This window comes from Astyanax mexicanus, chromosome 6, assembly GCF_023375975.1.
Source record: "Astyanax mexicanus isolate ESR-SI-001 chromosome 6, AstMex3_surface, whole genome shotgun sequence".
Classification (NCBI taxonomy): domain Eukaryota; kingdom Metazoa; phylum Chordata; class Actinopteri; order Characiformes; family Acestrorhamphidae; genus Astyanax; species Astyanax mexicanus.
Window position 1 is genome coordinate 726,089 of NC_064413.1, and position 18,146 is coordinate 744,234.

Genomic DNA, 18,146 nt, shown 5'->3' on the forward strand with positions numbered 1-18,146 from the left:
GCTCACAGAGCTGACGAAATCTATAATTTTTGAAATATTCACACTACAAATCTCTGCGCATGCGCTACAATCTGACATGCATGCACTGCAACTTCAGCCAGTTCAAGACAGCATGCTGAAAAGCATGCAGACATATATAAACTCAATATAAACTCAATAATTAGTATAAAGTCACACTTGGCATAGCAATTAAAAGCAACAACAAATGGCAAAACAGGTGTTAGTCAGGTGATGTAATGAGAATACAATTATTTATATTATTTAATTCTTAAACTAATCTAAGAAATTAATATGGAAACTAGCAAAGAATTAACCTTTAATGCTTTTAAATTGTACACATTTTGCACAAAACCTGCAAGTAAAGTGTCACTATAATTATTTACAAATCTATGAGTAATAAATAAGAAACGTGTGTTCCAGTGAATTGCTATCCATTTTTAATTATTAATATTTACTCATATATATATATACATTTAAACATATATGCATGTAAAGTACAGTACTTGGGTACTGTTCATATATGTAAACAAGAATAAAGCACATATACAGCTCTCGAATAAAATGAGAGCACTTTAAAATGATGAGTTTCTATAATCAAGAAGAAGATGGATGATCACAAGCAATCAAACCAAACTGAACTGCTTGAATTTTTGCACCAGGAGTAAAGCAGCATAAAGTTATCCAAAAGCAGTGTGTAAGACTGGTGGAGGAGAACATGATGCCAAGATGCATGAAAAAATAGTGATTATTCCACCAAATATTGATTTCTGAACTCTTAAAACTTTATGAATATGAACTTGTTTTCTGTGCATTATTTATAAATGCTCTAAATGAGAATATTTTTATTTGGAATTTGGGAGAAATGTTGTCTGTAGTTTATAGAATAAAACAACAATGTTCATTTTATTCAAACATAAACCTATAAATAGCAAAATCAGAGAAACTGATTCAGAAACTGAAGTGCTCTCTTCATTTTTTTTCCAGAGCTGTATATTTTAACAACTTGTGGACTTGACCAACAAAAGACGCGACAAAGAGGTTTATTTAGTCAGTTCAGCTTTTAAAAAACACCATTCACAGCAATTTCCTGCATTCAGTCAGCAAAATTCATGCATTATCTCATGCATTACTTCATGTGACTAGTCATTCTTTAGTGTTAGTGGAGAATTACTCTTCTCTTTCACTCGACCCTCGCTATAAATTAAAGTAATATACTTTAAATCACTAGCTTATATCTCTTTTTTCATTTCCTCACTCTCTCCTCCAGGGCTCGGAGCTCTCCCGCCACCTGTTCAGGTAGGTCCGCCCCCACCTGCTGCGTAAAGTAGGCCTGCAGCTCTTGAACTTCTTTCTGCCAGAAATGTTTAGGAAGGTCGAACAGCGCCCCCATATCTACTTTCGCTCCCAGGCCCTCGGTGTTGATAGCGCCCTCTTCAGGCAGCCAGCCGATGATGCTCTTCTTAGCAGCTTCTTCTTCTCTGGTTCGGCCACATCTGCCGAAGATCCACTCCAGGACTCGAGCGTTCTCTCCGAACCCAGGCCACAGGAACGAATTCGATTTGGGATCTTTCCTGAACCAGTTGACGTGGAAGATCTTTGGGAGCTGAGTCGGGCCTTTTCTCGTCTCCATGCTCAGCCAGTGGGCAAGGTAGTCGCCAAAGTTGTAGCCGAAGAAAGGCCTCATAGCAAAGGGGTCGTGCATCACCACTTTACCTGTGTGGCAGAATAGAAAAAAGTTTTCAAAAAATAGTCAGGATGGATCATATGTAACAGCTAAAATTTGAAAAAAGCTACATTTTTAACAATCAGTAACTGTGAGAAATTAATTATATGAATCTATTTAGGATTTTGTAGCTTCTTGATGAGTTAATTTGATTTATATGCTCTTATCTGATGGTTCTTTAGTAATACTTGTATTGTATATCTCGAAAATGTATATTGTCTGTGTTAAATTTATAGTATGCTATTGTCTGCTCCCTCTTCCCTACCCCTTTTCTGTTGTTAAACATTTGTAAAACAAATAGAACCTATTGAAATTATTAGTTTGCAGTTGTATTTTTTTTACTAAAATTTAATTTCTAAATTTCTCCCATTTTTCTCCCAATTTAGCTAAGCCAATTCATTCATCTATTCATTTGTATATCTCCCATCACAGGAGACATGCATGATGTCTGCTGATGCTGTAGCATTGCTGAGTAGCATCACAGCGCTAAAGCTCGGAGGAAAGTGCAGAGACTCGGTTCTGATACATCAGCTCACAGACGCAGCCTTGTGCTGATCCACATCACTCTAGGAGTGATGAGGAGAAAGAGAGAGCGCCATCTACTGTACTGTACCCACCCAGAGAGAAACAACAAGGACAATTGTACTCTCTCAGGGCTCCGGCAGATGATGGCAAGCTGCATGGCCAGGATTCGAACCAGCTGACTCTAACTAACTTCTTATGTTCTCTAAAGTGCGAAGTACCTTTATGTTCTGCTGCTGCTGTAGATTCAGACCTCATGGCAGCACCAACGAACACTCCATGGCGCCAGTTAAAGCTTTCATACACCAGCGGCACTCCTGAGGAAAAAGCAGCAGGATGATGGTTTTAAAAAAGTTTCACATCTTACTAAATGTACCAAATTCAGGGTTAAAAATAAATAATTGTATAAAAAAGTAATGGAACAGAATTTTATCAGTTTATCAGTTTACCTTCTGGTCTTCGGCCACCAAAAATGATGGCATCGATCGGCACGCCCTCTTCACTCTCCCACAGAGGATCTATAATGGGACACTGTGCCGCCGGAGCGCAGAACCTGGAGTTAGGATGAGCGCACGGTGTTGAAGCACCTGAGGAGTAAAGCAGCATAAAGTTATCCAAAAGCAGTGTGTAAGACTGGTGGAGGAGAACATGATACCAAGATGCATGAAAAAACTGTGATTAAAAACCAGGATTATTCCACCAATTATTAATTATTTCTGAACTGAATAAATAAACGCTCTAAATGAGAATATTTTTATTTGGAATTTGGGAGAAATGTCAGTAGTTTATAGAATAAAACAACAATGTTCATTTTACTCAACCATCCTGTGCAGGCAGGATGTACATCATCTTCAAGAAATAGTTTAAAAAATAGTTGCACACAGAAATAGGGCTGGGAATCGAAATTTGATACCAAATTCTGAGTATTGAAAGGTCTAAAAGAGTGCAAACAGCATTGAAAACATGTCATAGTGCTCTAAAGTCTGGCTCTACTTCTAAACATTCACCCACACTTAATTTTTCTCCCTCTCCCTCTCATTATACAGTGAAATACCAGTATTTAGAAATAAATAATCATGATTTTAATAAATTTTTAAATAAATGGCTGCAGTAATATAAATATATAATCAAAATTCTGCCAGTCTATATTGCCACCTATTGTAAAAGCATTTTGAGATGTTATATTTGTTTGGTCTTGCTATTTGTGGTACAGTGTGGTTTATATTATGCTATAAAAGTCAGTGATTACTCTATAAACTCTTTTACACACGGATGCGTCCATCGTCTGGTAGGTGTTTTCTGTTTGGCAGTTTGTTGTGAAAAGAATTTTGTTTACCAGTAAAGGAATTCTTCTCATTGACCACAGTTGTTTTGAGAGGTCCTCCAGGACTTTTGGGGTTTGAGACCGCCAGAGCATTCTTCACATATAAGAATGTGATCAAATTATAGATTTGATTTTACCACACAATTTTTATTTATTCATTACCAAAAAAAAGAAGTGCATCCTGCTTTTGTTGGAGTAACTGTTTATTTGAGGATTTGATTGTATTCACTGACAAGAGTGTTAAAGAGGTAAGAATGTTGGATGATCACCTCCACAACTCATCTACAGCTCATCTACAGCTCGTCCCCAACCCGTCCCCAACTCGCCTCCACTTCTATAACTCATCCACAACTGATTCCAACTGATCCTCAACTCATCCCCACCTCATCTCCAACTCCATAACTCATCCACACCTTACCTCCAACTCATCCCCAACTCAATTCAAACCCACCTCATTTCCAACTTATCAGTTAAACCCCAACTCAGCCCTAATTTCTCAACTCCACCACAACCCATCCCAAACTCATCCCCAACTCCTAAACTTAACCCCAACTCATACGTACCTAACGCACCCCCAACTCATACCCAACTAATCCCAAACTCCTCAACTCCACCCCAACTCATCCCCACTTCATTTCCAACTAATACCCAACTTACCCCAACTCCTAAACTTAACCCCAACTCATACCCACCACATTCCCCCCAACTCATACCTAACTAATCACCAATTCATACCAACTTCTCAACTCATACCCACCTAACTCAACCCCAACTCATCTCATACTTTCACCCAACTCAAACCCATCTTCTCAACTCAACCCCAACTCAACTTTAGCTGCCAATGGATGGAGGATATATATGAAAATAATCTGTCTTAAACTGAAGTCTGTAAATATATTCGATATTTAAATATTCAATTTTAAACTCCAATTTCGACAACAGCCTCACAAGCAGATCTTACCAAACTTCCAGGTCTTTCCGTGCCAGTCTGTGAGACCAATGTTAGATGAAGGAGGATCAAGACCCTCCCACCAGATCCCACCATCACTCGTCTCGCCCACATTCGTGAAAACCGTGTTTTTAGAAATGGTGTCCATGGCGTAAGGGTTGGTCTTCCCGGAGGTGCCAGGAGCCACGCCAAAGAACCCATTCTCTGGGTTAATGGCTCTGAGTTTACCTGGAGATAAACACAGGTGGTAAATACAAAACAGCAAAGTGTACATTGAATATGAAGCATTTAACATTCTTTAAAATCAACAGTAGCATGCTTTTTAACCAGGCAAATATCACAGAAAGCATGAACACCAACAGTGGACAAAGAAATCACTGTGGGTGGTAATGTAATGGTGAAACTTCTAGAAACTATATATTTGTGGGGTTTTTTGTAGTGTAATTATCACTGGTAAGGCCACCTTTATTCTTATTTTTATGTTTATTTAATGATTGTACCCTTTATTATTGTTGTTACAACTTTAACTTTTACTTTGTGCTATATAAATAAAATGTATTATTATTATTATTATTATTATTATTATTACTACATTTACATTCAATGCATTAATCTTAACACACATCCCACACGCCACTGCACTTTTCCCTTTTAACATCCACGAGACACGGCACATCACGGGACATGATGCTAATTACTGTCTCATGACTTTTCTGCCATTTCTGTCCACATCGTGATTTGAAGTCAGCACTGCCAGACGTCCACTAAATAATTACACTGACAACCGTGTAACGTGTGGACCAATAACAGCAGAGAAGATATCTGAACAAATGTAGGGTTGTATTTAGGTGCTGAAAATCAACTTAATTAAAGTTATTTTATATTAAATGACTCGTGTTCAGAACTTCAGTGTAGTAATAGATACAGCCTCAATAATAGACAGAAGAGAATTTGACGTTACGAACACAAACATTATAAACACGACACAAACAGATCAGTATTTAAAGCACTTTTAAAGAAAAGGAGCTGCGTCTATGGTTGAACAGGCTCAATTTATCCCTTTCAGACCCAGAGATATATTTTAGTGACGGAAAAATATAAAAATGCTGCTTTCTGCCTGTAATGCATACAAAAGAAGAATATTATACTCTAATATAAAGTCTAGTTAAATCCAATTAACTAAAATATTTAACTGTTTTTCTATTCATGTCCATTATATTGGAAGCCTGTGTTTAACATTTTTATTTTATATTTGATATTGACCTTTTATGTCACAAACCACTCCTACACAGTAAAATAAACATAATTAAAGTGTCTAAAATCACTAAAAAAGAGCTAATTTTTGCTAATTTTATCTTTGCTCTTATTTGTTGGCTTTAGAGTTCTGCAAGTTTTTTTCCAGTGAAGTGGGCGGGGCTAAGCAACTGTTTCATTGGCTTGTAAACTTATTCATTGGCTGGTTCATGTTCTATTAGAACTTTTTTCTTTAATAGAGCTTTATAACAGAAGTATTGTTCCCTTGTTTGGGTGGAAGTTGCAAATTTAGCACCTTCAACCACAGACGCAGCTCCTGATCTCTGGATGATAGTATATATATGAAATGTTATATGGTGCCCCACACCACTCTGGTGTGGTGATAACTGATGCTATATTGTCTTTTAAAACGTTGAGTTATAATAGCTAGCTAATTATGAGACCACAATCACTTTAAATATGATACAACCATAATACATTTTACATGAAATGAGTGGAAATTCCAGCAGAAACAGGAAATAATTATAATTACTGGAAGTGAGTGTGGCTAAATGGGTGGATACTGCCAGATTCTTTTGGTCATTTTTCTCACCCTGACTGTCAAACTTCATCCAGGCGATATCATCTCCAACACACTCCACCTTCCAGCCTGGAAGAGCCGGCTTCATCATGGCCAGGTTAGTTTTTCCACAGGCGCTCGGGAACGCTGCTGCAATGTACCGTTTCACACCCTGAGGATTTGTGATTCCCAAAATCTGAAAAACAGAGAAAATTAATGCAAAATAGTTTAGTTACTAGGCCTACTTATGTGCACATAAGTAAATACTTAATTAAATTAATAATTTCAGATTAATATGGCTGTATATTGCATATTGGCAAGAATGTGATATGATACGTATACCAATACTTTTTAGTATTTATACCAATACAGTTTAGTAGTAATCTGTCTAAAGTATAAATTTTTTTATCCAATCAGAAAAACAGGATCTAACTATAGTGTACAACACTGCCATCTAGTGGTCACGGTTTAAACACAACACAAAATGAACTACTGTTGTGTCCCAACAATCTTTTCAAGTCAACTAACAATTAAAAATTAGTACCGTTTTTTGAGGAACTATAGAGTATCACATCACAAAATATCAATATATAACAAGATTGATTACTAGATATCCATCAATAAAACATAACATATTACTTATAGTTGATCATCGCTTTCTAATAAAAAAACAAACACTGTTCAATGACTCTCACCAGCATGTGTTCAGCCAGCCAGCCCTCGTCCTTGGCGATTCTTGAGGCGATCCGAAGAGCGAAACACTTCTTCCCAAGCAGAGAATTTCCACCATAGCCGCTTCCAAACGACATGATCTTCCTGCTGTCTGGGAGATGAGCGATCAACACCTTCTCTGGATTACACGGCCACTGGTTCACCAACGGAGCTGAAACATCAGGAGAAGTATATTATAGTATATTATATTATATTGTTTAGTATGATTATAAAAATATGATTCAATAACAGCCTGAGCTTAAATGTGGAATTCCATTACTCCCCCTTATTTAGTTCTTCATCAGAAAGGCAGACTAACCAGACATTTGACAGACATGTTAATACTGGCTTTAAAACTTTAAAACTGTTAATTTTCTGTGAATGCACGCACAAGAGAACCAGACGGTCTACATTCACTATATTGACGTTGCTCACAGATGGAATTTGACCTGTGCCTTTAACCCACCCGTCTGTTCAGTGAACACACAAACTCACACGTACACAGTGATTACTAGCACGGCACAATTACAGAAAAAAAACTAAAACTAAACTAAAAACTAAACTAAACCTGCTACTGTAATATTTTTTCCACCAATTCAGAAACATTCACTAGATTTTACCAATGTCTATAAATTTAGTCAATGAACAAACATGTCTTGAATTTAATAATGTACTATATTATTAAATATAGTATACTAGATAAGCAAAAAAAAGGAATAAAAGGGTGTCCTTTGACTTTTGACTCGCCCTGGTTAAGACAAAATAAACGTTATTTATTTGGTTGTTATAATCTGCCTCGGGTAGATATGCAAAGTGACGAAACAAAAAATTATAACAGGATCAAAAATATATAGATACCCACTTATGAACACAGACTGTATTAATTTCAATAAAAAAAATGAAATTGTACACTAATCTCTTGTATTTTTCCATTAATAAAGTATACTCTCATTCTGTCTCAGTAAAGAACTGCTGACTAAATAAATGAAAAGAAAGAAAACTCAAGACATATAAGAACTGACTTCTCTGTAACTATGAGTGTGACTGAAATGCAATGCAAAGCTAATTCATGGGTGGTTGCTGGGGTGTTCCGCAGTGGTTGCTATGATGTTGCTAAGTGTTTGATAAGCAGTTGCAAAGGTGTTGCTATGGTATCCATGATGGTTGCTATGGTGTTGCCAAGTGGTTGCTAATGTGTTGCAGATTACACAAGACTGGCATTACTAAAATAGGATTTTAGTACCTTTAAGTGGCAGAGGTCTACCCACTGAGTGTTGGCATCGCACAAACTCCACCCCCTGGGCGAGTTTATCCATGACCGGTGTGCCCATACGCGTCATTATTCCCATGCTGGCGACCACATACGGAGAATCCGTCACCTGAACGCCGTACTTCGCCAACGAGGAGTTAACTGGACCCATGCTGAAAGGAATAACGTACATCGTCCGACCTATAGAAAAAGAAAGAAAGAAAAACAAAAGGTAAAATGCAGTTTAAATGCATTTTTTACTGCTGTAAACGATTGAACAAATAAATTGAGATTGTTTACTTGATGTTACATTCTATTTGTGCAAATAAATACATAAATAAATACAAATAAATAAAATAATTGGATTAAAAAGAGAGTACTCTGTAAAGAAACCTAGATTAAAATTCTGATACCTTATATCAGATTAAATCAGCTGTGCATTATATATAAAAAAAAAATGACCAGTGATAAAAATCACTGTAAATCACAGCGTACCCTTCAGGCTCTCGTGACTTTCTGCTTTAACATTAGCTGCATAAATTACAGCAAAATTAATTATTAATGCACCAAGCTTCCTGGAATATGTCAGAAGCACTGGGAACATCACCACAGCTTACTCAGCACAGTAAATGAACTAATGAACAAACGACACCAGAGGCAATATCTCAGTTATCTCGGTTATTCCTGACTTTTCCCTGATAAAAACTTAAGATAGATTAATATTTCTACCTATAGTATCTATATAACAAGAGATCTACCATATACCAAATTAAAAACCTCTGGAATATAATCAAGAGGAAGATGGATGATCACAAACCATCAAACCACCAAACTGAACTGCTTGAATTTTTACACCAGGAGTAAAGCAGCATAAAGTTATCCAAAAGCAGTGTGTAAGACTGGTGGAGGAGAACATGATGCCAAGATGCATGAAATAAAAACTGTGATTAAAAACAAAACCAGGGTTATTCCACCAAATATTGATTATTTCTGAACTCTTAAAACTTTATGAATATGAACTTGTTGTTTTCTTTGCATTATTTGAGGTCTGAAAGCTCTGCATCTTTTTTGTTATAAAAAATAAATAAATGCTCTAAATGAGAATATTTTTATTTGGAATTTGGTAGAAATGTTGTCTGTAGTTTATAGAATGAAACAACAATGTTTTCCAGAGCTGTATATGATATATTGATGATAATGCTGAAATTATAGAATGTAAAGTCCCACTTTAAAGTGTAACTAAAACATTCCTGACTTTATTAACTCCAGAAACAGGTTGTACAGTAACCTTTCAGCTCTTTTAACTGCAGTTTGTTCAGGTTGAGCCGAATACCTGAAGGGGTTAAACCGTGACGCCGAACAAACCTGTCATGCAGGAAGGAAAGCGATCCTCTCTCGCTGTCTGGAATTCGCTCTCGCTCATCCAGTTGCCGAGCTGACTCTTTACGTTGTTCTCTGGAATGGGAATAGTGTCTCTCTGCTGTTTGGTCACGATCACCGTCTTACTCTCCACTCGAGCCACATCTTTAGGGTCAGTGCGCGCCAACCAGCTGCACACAACACATAAAACACAAGTACTTATCATTAATATAATGATTAAACAATTAAAACCACCAATCACAATCTCACAAACACTACAAATACAATATTTATCACCGGCCAGCACTCGGATGTGGACAGCAAACACTGTGCTGATTACAGACCATTCTTATCATCCATTAAACATAAAGCAAATTTAGCACAATGTAAATGTAAAACCAAGCTTAAGTCCAAACCAAAGGGAAACCAAAAGCAGTGTGCAAGACTGGTGGAAGAGAGCATGCCAAGACACATGACAGCTGTAAATATTCCACCAAATATTGTTTTGAACTCGGAGTTAAAACATTAGTATTGTTGATTCTAAATGAAAATGAACACATTCTCTGCAAATAAATGCTTTAAATGATGATATTTTTATTTGGAATTTGGGAGAAATATTGTTATATGTTTATGGAATAAATAAAAGCACAATGTTCATTTTACTCAAACAGTTTGTGTGTTTAATCCGGTTAGTTTCGGTTTCACACTGCAGTTTAGTAACTGAGCGATCTAAAGAACTTCTACATCATACTACATCCTGACGTCATGTGAAAGCAAACTGGACTTTAATGCACTAAAATCTAGTATAAGCACTCACTTCTTCACTTACCAGTTCTGATATTTCGTCAGTTTCTTCACCATGCCATCTTTTTCCATTCCAGCCAAAAGTTCTGCCGTCTCCTCAGGTGTGCCGGTCACCACGTGCACTTTAGCAGGTTTACATTCTGCCGCGGCTTCAGAGACGAATTCAGACACACCGTGAGGGAGACTGGGAATAGAGGCCAGGGATCGAACCCCAACTGCAGCCGTGCTGAATCCTTCCCGCCTAAAAACACAAAACATCCACAGTTAGAATTATCTCCTCCTGCTCACATAACAGAGAAATCAATAACACTGCGGTTCTGATTAAACAGACATCATATCGTCATATCGAATTACTAGAAAAAAATATTATATACTAATCACTACAATACAAGACTTGAGCTTTAAAAAAACTCAAAATATGTAGGATGAACCAAAAATGTCAAAAATAAACTAAATGAAACATATTTAATAATTTAAATTTCAAGAATTTCTTAACAACAATCCTCTCTGGAATCAATAAAGTAACTAAGTCAGTGAGTAAGTCAGTATGTCAGTAAGTACATCAGTACTTTAGTAAGTAAGTCAGTACACCAGTAAGTAAGTCAGTAAGTAAGTCAGTACTTTAGTAAGTCAGTAAGTCAGTACGCCATTAAGTCAGTAAATAAGTCAGTAAGCCATTAAGTAAGTCAGTACTTTTGCAAGTCAGTAAGTCAGTAAGTCAGTATGCCATTAAGTAAGTCAGTAAGTTAGTTAATACTTTAGTAAGTAAGTCAGTAAGTTAGTTAATACTTTAGTAAGTAAGTCAGTAAGTTAGTTAATACTTTAGTAAGTAAGTCAGTAAGTTAGTCAGTACTTTAGTAAGTAAGTCAGTAAGTTAGTCAGTACTTTAGTAAGTAAGTTGGTAAGTTAGTAAATAAATCAGCAAGTCAGTCGTTCAGTAATTAAGTCAGTAAGTAGGTAAGTCAGTAAGTAAGTCAGCAAGTATCTATCTAGGTAATTGTAATCTCACTGTCCTGTTCCACCCAAAGAGCAATTAGTTTGAGAAAAATAAAATAAGACCAAAATATAAACAATATGAAGAATATATAACAAGGATAAATAGACATTATATACATAAAAGTATAGATCTGAGTAGGGATTGCTGTTTTCTTGGACAGATTGTGTTTTTATAAAGCAACAAACAGATTACACAAATTATACAGAACCTATCTATCTATGTTGCTCAATTTAATAAGTGTTAAACAAACTCATATATATATATTTACTGTATGTGGACCCAGACAACCTACCAGCTGTGCTCAATAATGACCACTAACAGGAAATTAAGGGTTAGGGTTAGGGTTTGGTAAATTGATAAAATCCATTTTAATCTTTGAGCACCAATAAATCAATCAATGTTTATGAGCCCGTACAAAATATACGTTTTTATAACCATCCTTCCCCATAACAGCACAGTTCAAAAACAAAAACGACTTAAAGCTCAATGTTGGGATGAGATTCATGTTCATGTTAATGGGTATTTTAACTTTCAAACTTTTAAATTTGATGCTCACTATCTGAAATTAGTGTTCGTGAAGAGAATTTTAAATTTAGAATAAATTTGAATTAATAAACTAATCGTTTTGTAAAGTACAGATATATGAGGACTTTTAAAAAACATGTTTTGACTTTTGTTGCTCAACAGCTTTGTCTGCTCTCTTCCGGTCATTCCAGTTATAGTGAAAAGCAAAAACAAACACAAAAGACTGAATGACGTGTTTTTCATTCCCTCTCTAAAATTATTACATAGGTCAAATTGTAGTACCAGCCTTCCTTTATCATGCTTTAACATATTTAACTGTAGTAGAAGTTAAGCACTTAAAAGAGAGCACTTAAAAATGTGGGGTTTCTTTTATTTTTACCAAATTGAAAACCTCTGGAATATAATCAAGAGGAAGATGGATGATCACAAACCATCAAACCACCAAACTGAACTGCTTGAAGTTTTGTACCAGGAGTAAAGCAGCATAAAGTTATCCAAAAGCAGTGTGTAAGACTGGTGGAGGAGAACATGATGCCAAGATGCATGAAAACAAACTGTGACTAAAAAACAGGGTTATTCCACCAAATATTGATTTCTGAACTCTTAAAACTTGATTATAATGAATATGAACTTCTTGTTTTTTTCTTTGTATTATTTGAGGTCTGAAAGTTCTGCATCTTTTTTGTTATTTCAGTCATTTCTCATTTTCTGTAAATAAATGCTCTAAATGAGAATATTTTTATTTGTAATTTGGAAGAAATGTTGTCTGTAGTTTAAAGAATAAAACAACAATGTTCATTTTACTCAAACATAAACCTATAAATAGCAGAGCTGTATATAGGATTAGTTTTTATAGAATGAGTTTACAGAGCTGTAAACCTGAATGCAGAGGAGTTCTTACTAATAAACTGGGAGCAGAGAACAGAGATAAGCTCTCAGTATCTCAGAACACTGATTGTTTTCTTTCTTTCTCTCTCTCTCTCTCTCTCTCTCTCTTATTCATTTACTATCATCAATAGCTGCTGAGCTTTGCTTTTTTTCCCTCTGTCCTTAGAAGCCAAACACACTCCTCCTCAAGAATGAGCCAATCAGACAAGCTTACACACATTTACTCCCCCTACACCCACTCCCCTCGGTTTAATCGTTGCCTAAGATCAGTCAGAAGTACATGAGGGCATGCATGCATCATATGCAATCCCTACAAAATCTACATGAAAGGACTTTGCCAGGATTCCATAGTGCCTCCAATAAGACTTAATCATATTTAAGACTTTATTACCTTGTGGCTCTGCAAGATATTTAGAGACAAAAACTACTAAAATTAATACTAGTTTGCAACAACAATAATAACAACTTTAACTTAAATTTTTAAATAGCCAATGCAGCCTGATGCATTGCAGCATTGCCGAGTAGCATCGCAGCGCTAACGCTCGGAGGAAAGCGCAGCGACTCTTATCGGTTCTGATACATCAGCTCACAGACGCAGCCTTGTGCTGATCCACATCACCATAGGAGTGATCAGGGGAAAGAGAGAGCGCCATCTACTGTACTGTACCCACCCAGAGAGAGCGAGATCAACTGTGCTTACTTAGGGCCCTGGTAGCTGATGGCAAGCTGCATGACCGGGACTCAAACCAGGGATCTCCTGATCATAGTGGCAGGGCTTTAGCCTGCAGGACCACTGTTTTTTTTGCACTAAAACACTATTTGAGAGCTATTGTGCATCCGAATAGACCATGAAACAAGTTTATAAACAATAAACGAGTTTATAAACATATAAAACAGTAGGTGCCAGTGAGGCAAAGTAACAGCTGAATTTTACTAGTTAAACATGATTTTTGATGTTTTTTTATGGTTTAGGGATGATTTATTAAAAAATAAAATGGTCAATATAAAATTTTCACACACTGGTTTCCAATCCAGTGGAAATAAAAATAAATTATTAAATATTATTAAATGTAGGTAATTTTATTTATTTGCTATATAGACCTTATAGTAGAATATATAAAGAGTCTTCTTTTCTTTGCATTACAGACAGAAAACAGCATTATTTTAATGGAGAATTCAGGTATGAAATCGCTGCTTCTCTTATTTGATCTTAATCATCCAAACCAATCAAAATAGTATAATTAAATAGTTTTTAAATGTTAGCAAACACAAATTCTCTGAAAATAATCAATCAATCTGCTACCAGCAACAGTTGTCAACAAATTGGTTAATAATTTCTCAACTAATCTGAACATGGAGTTCTTGTAAACCCACTTCTTTATGCAAGAGCACAATAAGGTTAGTTTTAAACTGGAGATTGGAGATTTATTTCCTCTGTATGCAGCCAAAAATACTTAAAATTTAACTTAAAAAAAAATGTTTAATTTTGTCTTGTTTCTTGCCTTCTCATTACTAAGACTTTGGATAGCTGTCGAGTGACCTAAGAGTGAAATAAAGTGGATCATAAAAGTTCTATACTACGGATAAAAAGTGATAGATTGTATTTTTAAAAGCAAGCATTAAGAAAACATCAAGGAGATGATGGGAGATGATACTTTACTCTCAGAAGAACAGGTACTGTTCAGGTACACTCTGGTTCATTAAAGCACAAACAGTGCAAATAATGTACCCTCTAAAGTACAACATGGTCCTTCAGGTCCAACTGTGTCCCTTGAATGTTGGGAAAACGACTCCAAAGGAAATATGTCCCTTAACTAAACGTACAGCAACAGTTCTGCAGTTTTTTTTTTCAGTGTTTAATACAGTAAGAGTCAGTTTGGGATTAAACTGGGATTAAACCTAGTCTTGGACTAACAGAAGCTGTCAAAAATTCGACATCTACATAAGACTATAAGTCTTAATAAAGAATTAATAATAAACAGCATTTCAAGGGTGCAACCCCTGATTGCAAAGACATCTTTTAAATGACATTATTTAACATTGCCTAATTGTATGAATTGGTTGTATTAGTTAGTGAAATTCTGAAATTGAATTAACGTTACATCTACTACACAGCATTTATTTTTATTTTTGAATAGAGATTTTCCATTCAAAGGGAAATTATTGAACTATAGTTCATGAATAGGCTTAATCTTTGTCTGAGAGATACAGAAGCTGTCAAAAATCCAACATCTACGTAATATTATAAGTTTTAGGAAAGAATACAGCAACTCCTGATTGCAAATAACATTGAACTAATGTTACTTTTGGGTTGCATTACTTTTGGCATATTATGTTAATGATGGAATAACAACTTTTAAACAACCTATATCTATCATTGCCTAACTGTATTGATTTGCTGCATATTGGTTAGTGTTGAAATTCTGACGTTGAACCAACGTTACATCAACTACACAACATTTACTTATTTATTTTTTGAATGGGGATTTTCCATTCATAGTTCACGAATAGGCTTAATCTCTATCTAAGAGTTAACTAAGGAAGCTGTCAAAAATCCTCCATCTAGAGGAGGATATAGCATATTAGCTAATTAGCTCATTAACTAAAACTCTTGTCAGTCGTACTTTAGTCTTTAGTTTTTAATAAAAACTTAAATTTAGCTCAAACTTATAGTTTTATCATCAGTAGATGTTAAAAGTTCAGTGAAGTTGAGTGGATCTGATGTTTTTGGTATTCGGTATTTGATTGGTTCTGTCTTGTTGTGAGGGGTGTGGAAATGAGTGGAAATGTGTGGAAATGCACGTCTTTAAGCTATATGATAAAAAGTAGCTTAGCTTAGCAAAAAAAGCTATTTTTGTGTCTGCACGCGCCTCACGCGCTTCATTATGGTAAACATTATAACTTAATGTAGCACACCGTGTCCTCTTCCTAATGGCGACGTGCCAAACTTCATAGAAACGCTGTAAAACGCTGTTTTTATTATTTAGGAAGTGAATTAAAGACGCTTAACTCACCTTCTCAGCGCTCTCAGCAGCAGACACGACATCTTCACTGAAGAGGGGGAAAACAAGAGCACGAGCCCCGGCTAATATAATAAAAATAAAAATAAAAAATAATAATAAAGTGCACCAAAAAACAAAAAGGAGAGAACTTAGGAGTTCTGAAAGTTCCACTCCTCCCCAACAACCACCGCCAGCACCACCAGTACCACCAGCAGCAGCTCTTAAAAGTGAGCAGCTATAAAATAAGTGAACTGGGATAGTGATGAGGAGGTTATAGGATGGGGGAGAGACCCTTGCACTTGCACACGTGTAACTTATCTTAAACCGTTCACGCCTCTCGCGCTTCTAGCACAAGTTCCGCACGTCGCTCCTCTTCTTCCAATCACGCGCAGCGGCTGCAGAACTCCGAATTCTTTTATTTTTTTATGTGTTTGTTTGATCAGCAATCAATAGTTCTGCGATCTATAGGCTGGAGATCTGCCACGTCAGCTCTTCATCAATCAGCAGCAATGATGGAAATTCAGTGTTTAAAACTCTACTAAACTAAAAAGCCCAAAACGTGAGAGAAGTTAACGTTAAACACTTTTCTTCTCAGCAGCAGCAGCAACACCTTCATTATTTTCTGGTGGCAGCACACCTATGGACACCTATACACACCTCTGTACACACACCTCTATACACACTCAGCTGCACAACTACAACAAAAACAGCAGCAGCAGCAACAACAGCACCATCAGCAATCCCCAAACACACACCGGCTGACGCAACTCTCTCAGGCTTTTCCTGCATCCTGTTCCTGTATCCGTGTACTATACACTGATTTATATTATATATATTTTTATATTATCATACAAAGAACATAAAAAACGTACGTCCAAAAAGGCGCAATTAAAGGAAAAGGATTAAAACAAATAAATAGAAGAATACAGAAGAGGGGAAAAACAAAGAAAACCATATAAAAAAGCTCATCATTCTAAGAGCTGTACAACACAAAATACAACACAATTCACTGTGTGTAAAAACACACACAGAGAAAATCATACAGGCTTACAGACTTACAAACAAGATTAAGCAAATAAGTAGCTAAAATAATATATATATATATATATATATATATATATATATATATATATATATATATATATATATATATATATATATATATATATATCCAAACAGATTAAACTGCTTGGCTCAGATAACCTGTTGAAATCTTTTGGCACGTTTTACAAAAGTTAATCAATGATTCTCAATTCTTGCGTAAGCTCCAGAGCCCCGCCCCCTTTTTTGAGTAGCATTGTAACCTGTTGTAATGTATTTTTATTTTTTTACTTTCTCATTTATTGATGTTGTGGTCTGTATTATTGTACCAGTATTAAAACACTTATTCAAATTAAAAATGTAATTTTTTATTTATATCAATATCTCACACATTCAAGCACACCTGTATGGGGCTTTCCCATACAGTCAGCAAAAAGGTACTATACAGGTAGATTTAGTTTCACCAAAGTAAAGTTTTTTACAGCAAATTTTTACAGCCGAGGGTACAACCCCTGATGGTAAAAAAGTACTGAATAAGCTCTTTTTAATAATAATTAATTTAATCATTTAGCCTCTCGCATTGAATTAACGTTCATTTAAAGGTTTTTAATGGTTTATGCTTTAAATCTACACTCACAGTGCTTTTAGGCAAATGGTGCTCCCCACAAATAATAATAATAATAATAATAATAATAATAATAATAATAATAATAATAATAATAATAATAATAATAATAAATGTATAATATCAATGTTGTCTTTTTTAGATATCAAGAACACAATGCATAAGAATTATCAGAAAAAAGATTTCTCAAATAAATAAATTAAAATTACTTTAAAAAAAAATAACTGCTGAAAAATAACTGCAGATTTTACTAGGTTAGTAGGTTAATATACAATAGCTTTGATGACTTTAGCACACAAAATACATATCAGCTATTTTGTTGATCTAGTTGTAAACATGTATCCTATTATAAAATAAGTAAAGAACTCTACAATGAACTGTTTTAAAGATCTATGCAAATTACCTGAGTACTTATAGTTAAAACTTAATCAACAGTAATCTTTGAACAGTGTAAATCTCTTTGTGTGTGAATGAACTGAGATACAGTGAATGACTTTGATCAGTGTTATTAGTGTTGAGTGCTAGAACAGGCCTGTATGATTCAGCATAAACTTCCCTATGAACCAAAACGTATCTGTATCTGTATATATACAGCTCTGTAAAAAATGAAGTTT

At 35.4% G+C, this 18,146-nt stretch overlaps 1 protein-coding gene across 1 annotated transcript; it reads right to left on the reverse strand.

Annotated features, from left to right (window-relative positions):
- Nucleotides 1-1,024: 1,024 nt before the first annotated feature.
- Nucleotides 1,025-16,451, reverse strand: pck2 (phosphoenolpyruvate carboxykinase 2 (mitochondrial)). Its single transcript, XM_022666914.2, has 10 exons — nt 15,879-16,451; nt 10,480-10,695; nt 9,657-9,841; nt 8,286-8,492; nt 7,027-7,214; nt 6,365-6,527; nt 4,531-4,746; nt 2,695-2,832; nt 2,467-2,562; nt 1,025-1,713 (listed from the first exon to the last, which is right to left on the reverse strand). The coding sequence occupies exons 1-10, from the start codon at nt 15,908-15,910 to the stop codon at nt 1,244-1,246; spliced, it is 1,911 nt and encodes a 636-aa protein (XP_022522635.1). The 5' UTR covers nt 15,911-16,451; the 3' UTR covers nt 1,025-1,243.
- Between the last annotated feature and the right edge of the window lie 1,695 nt (nt 16,452-18,146).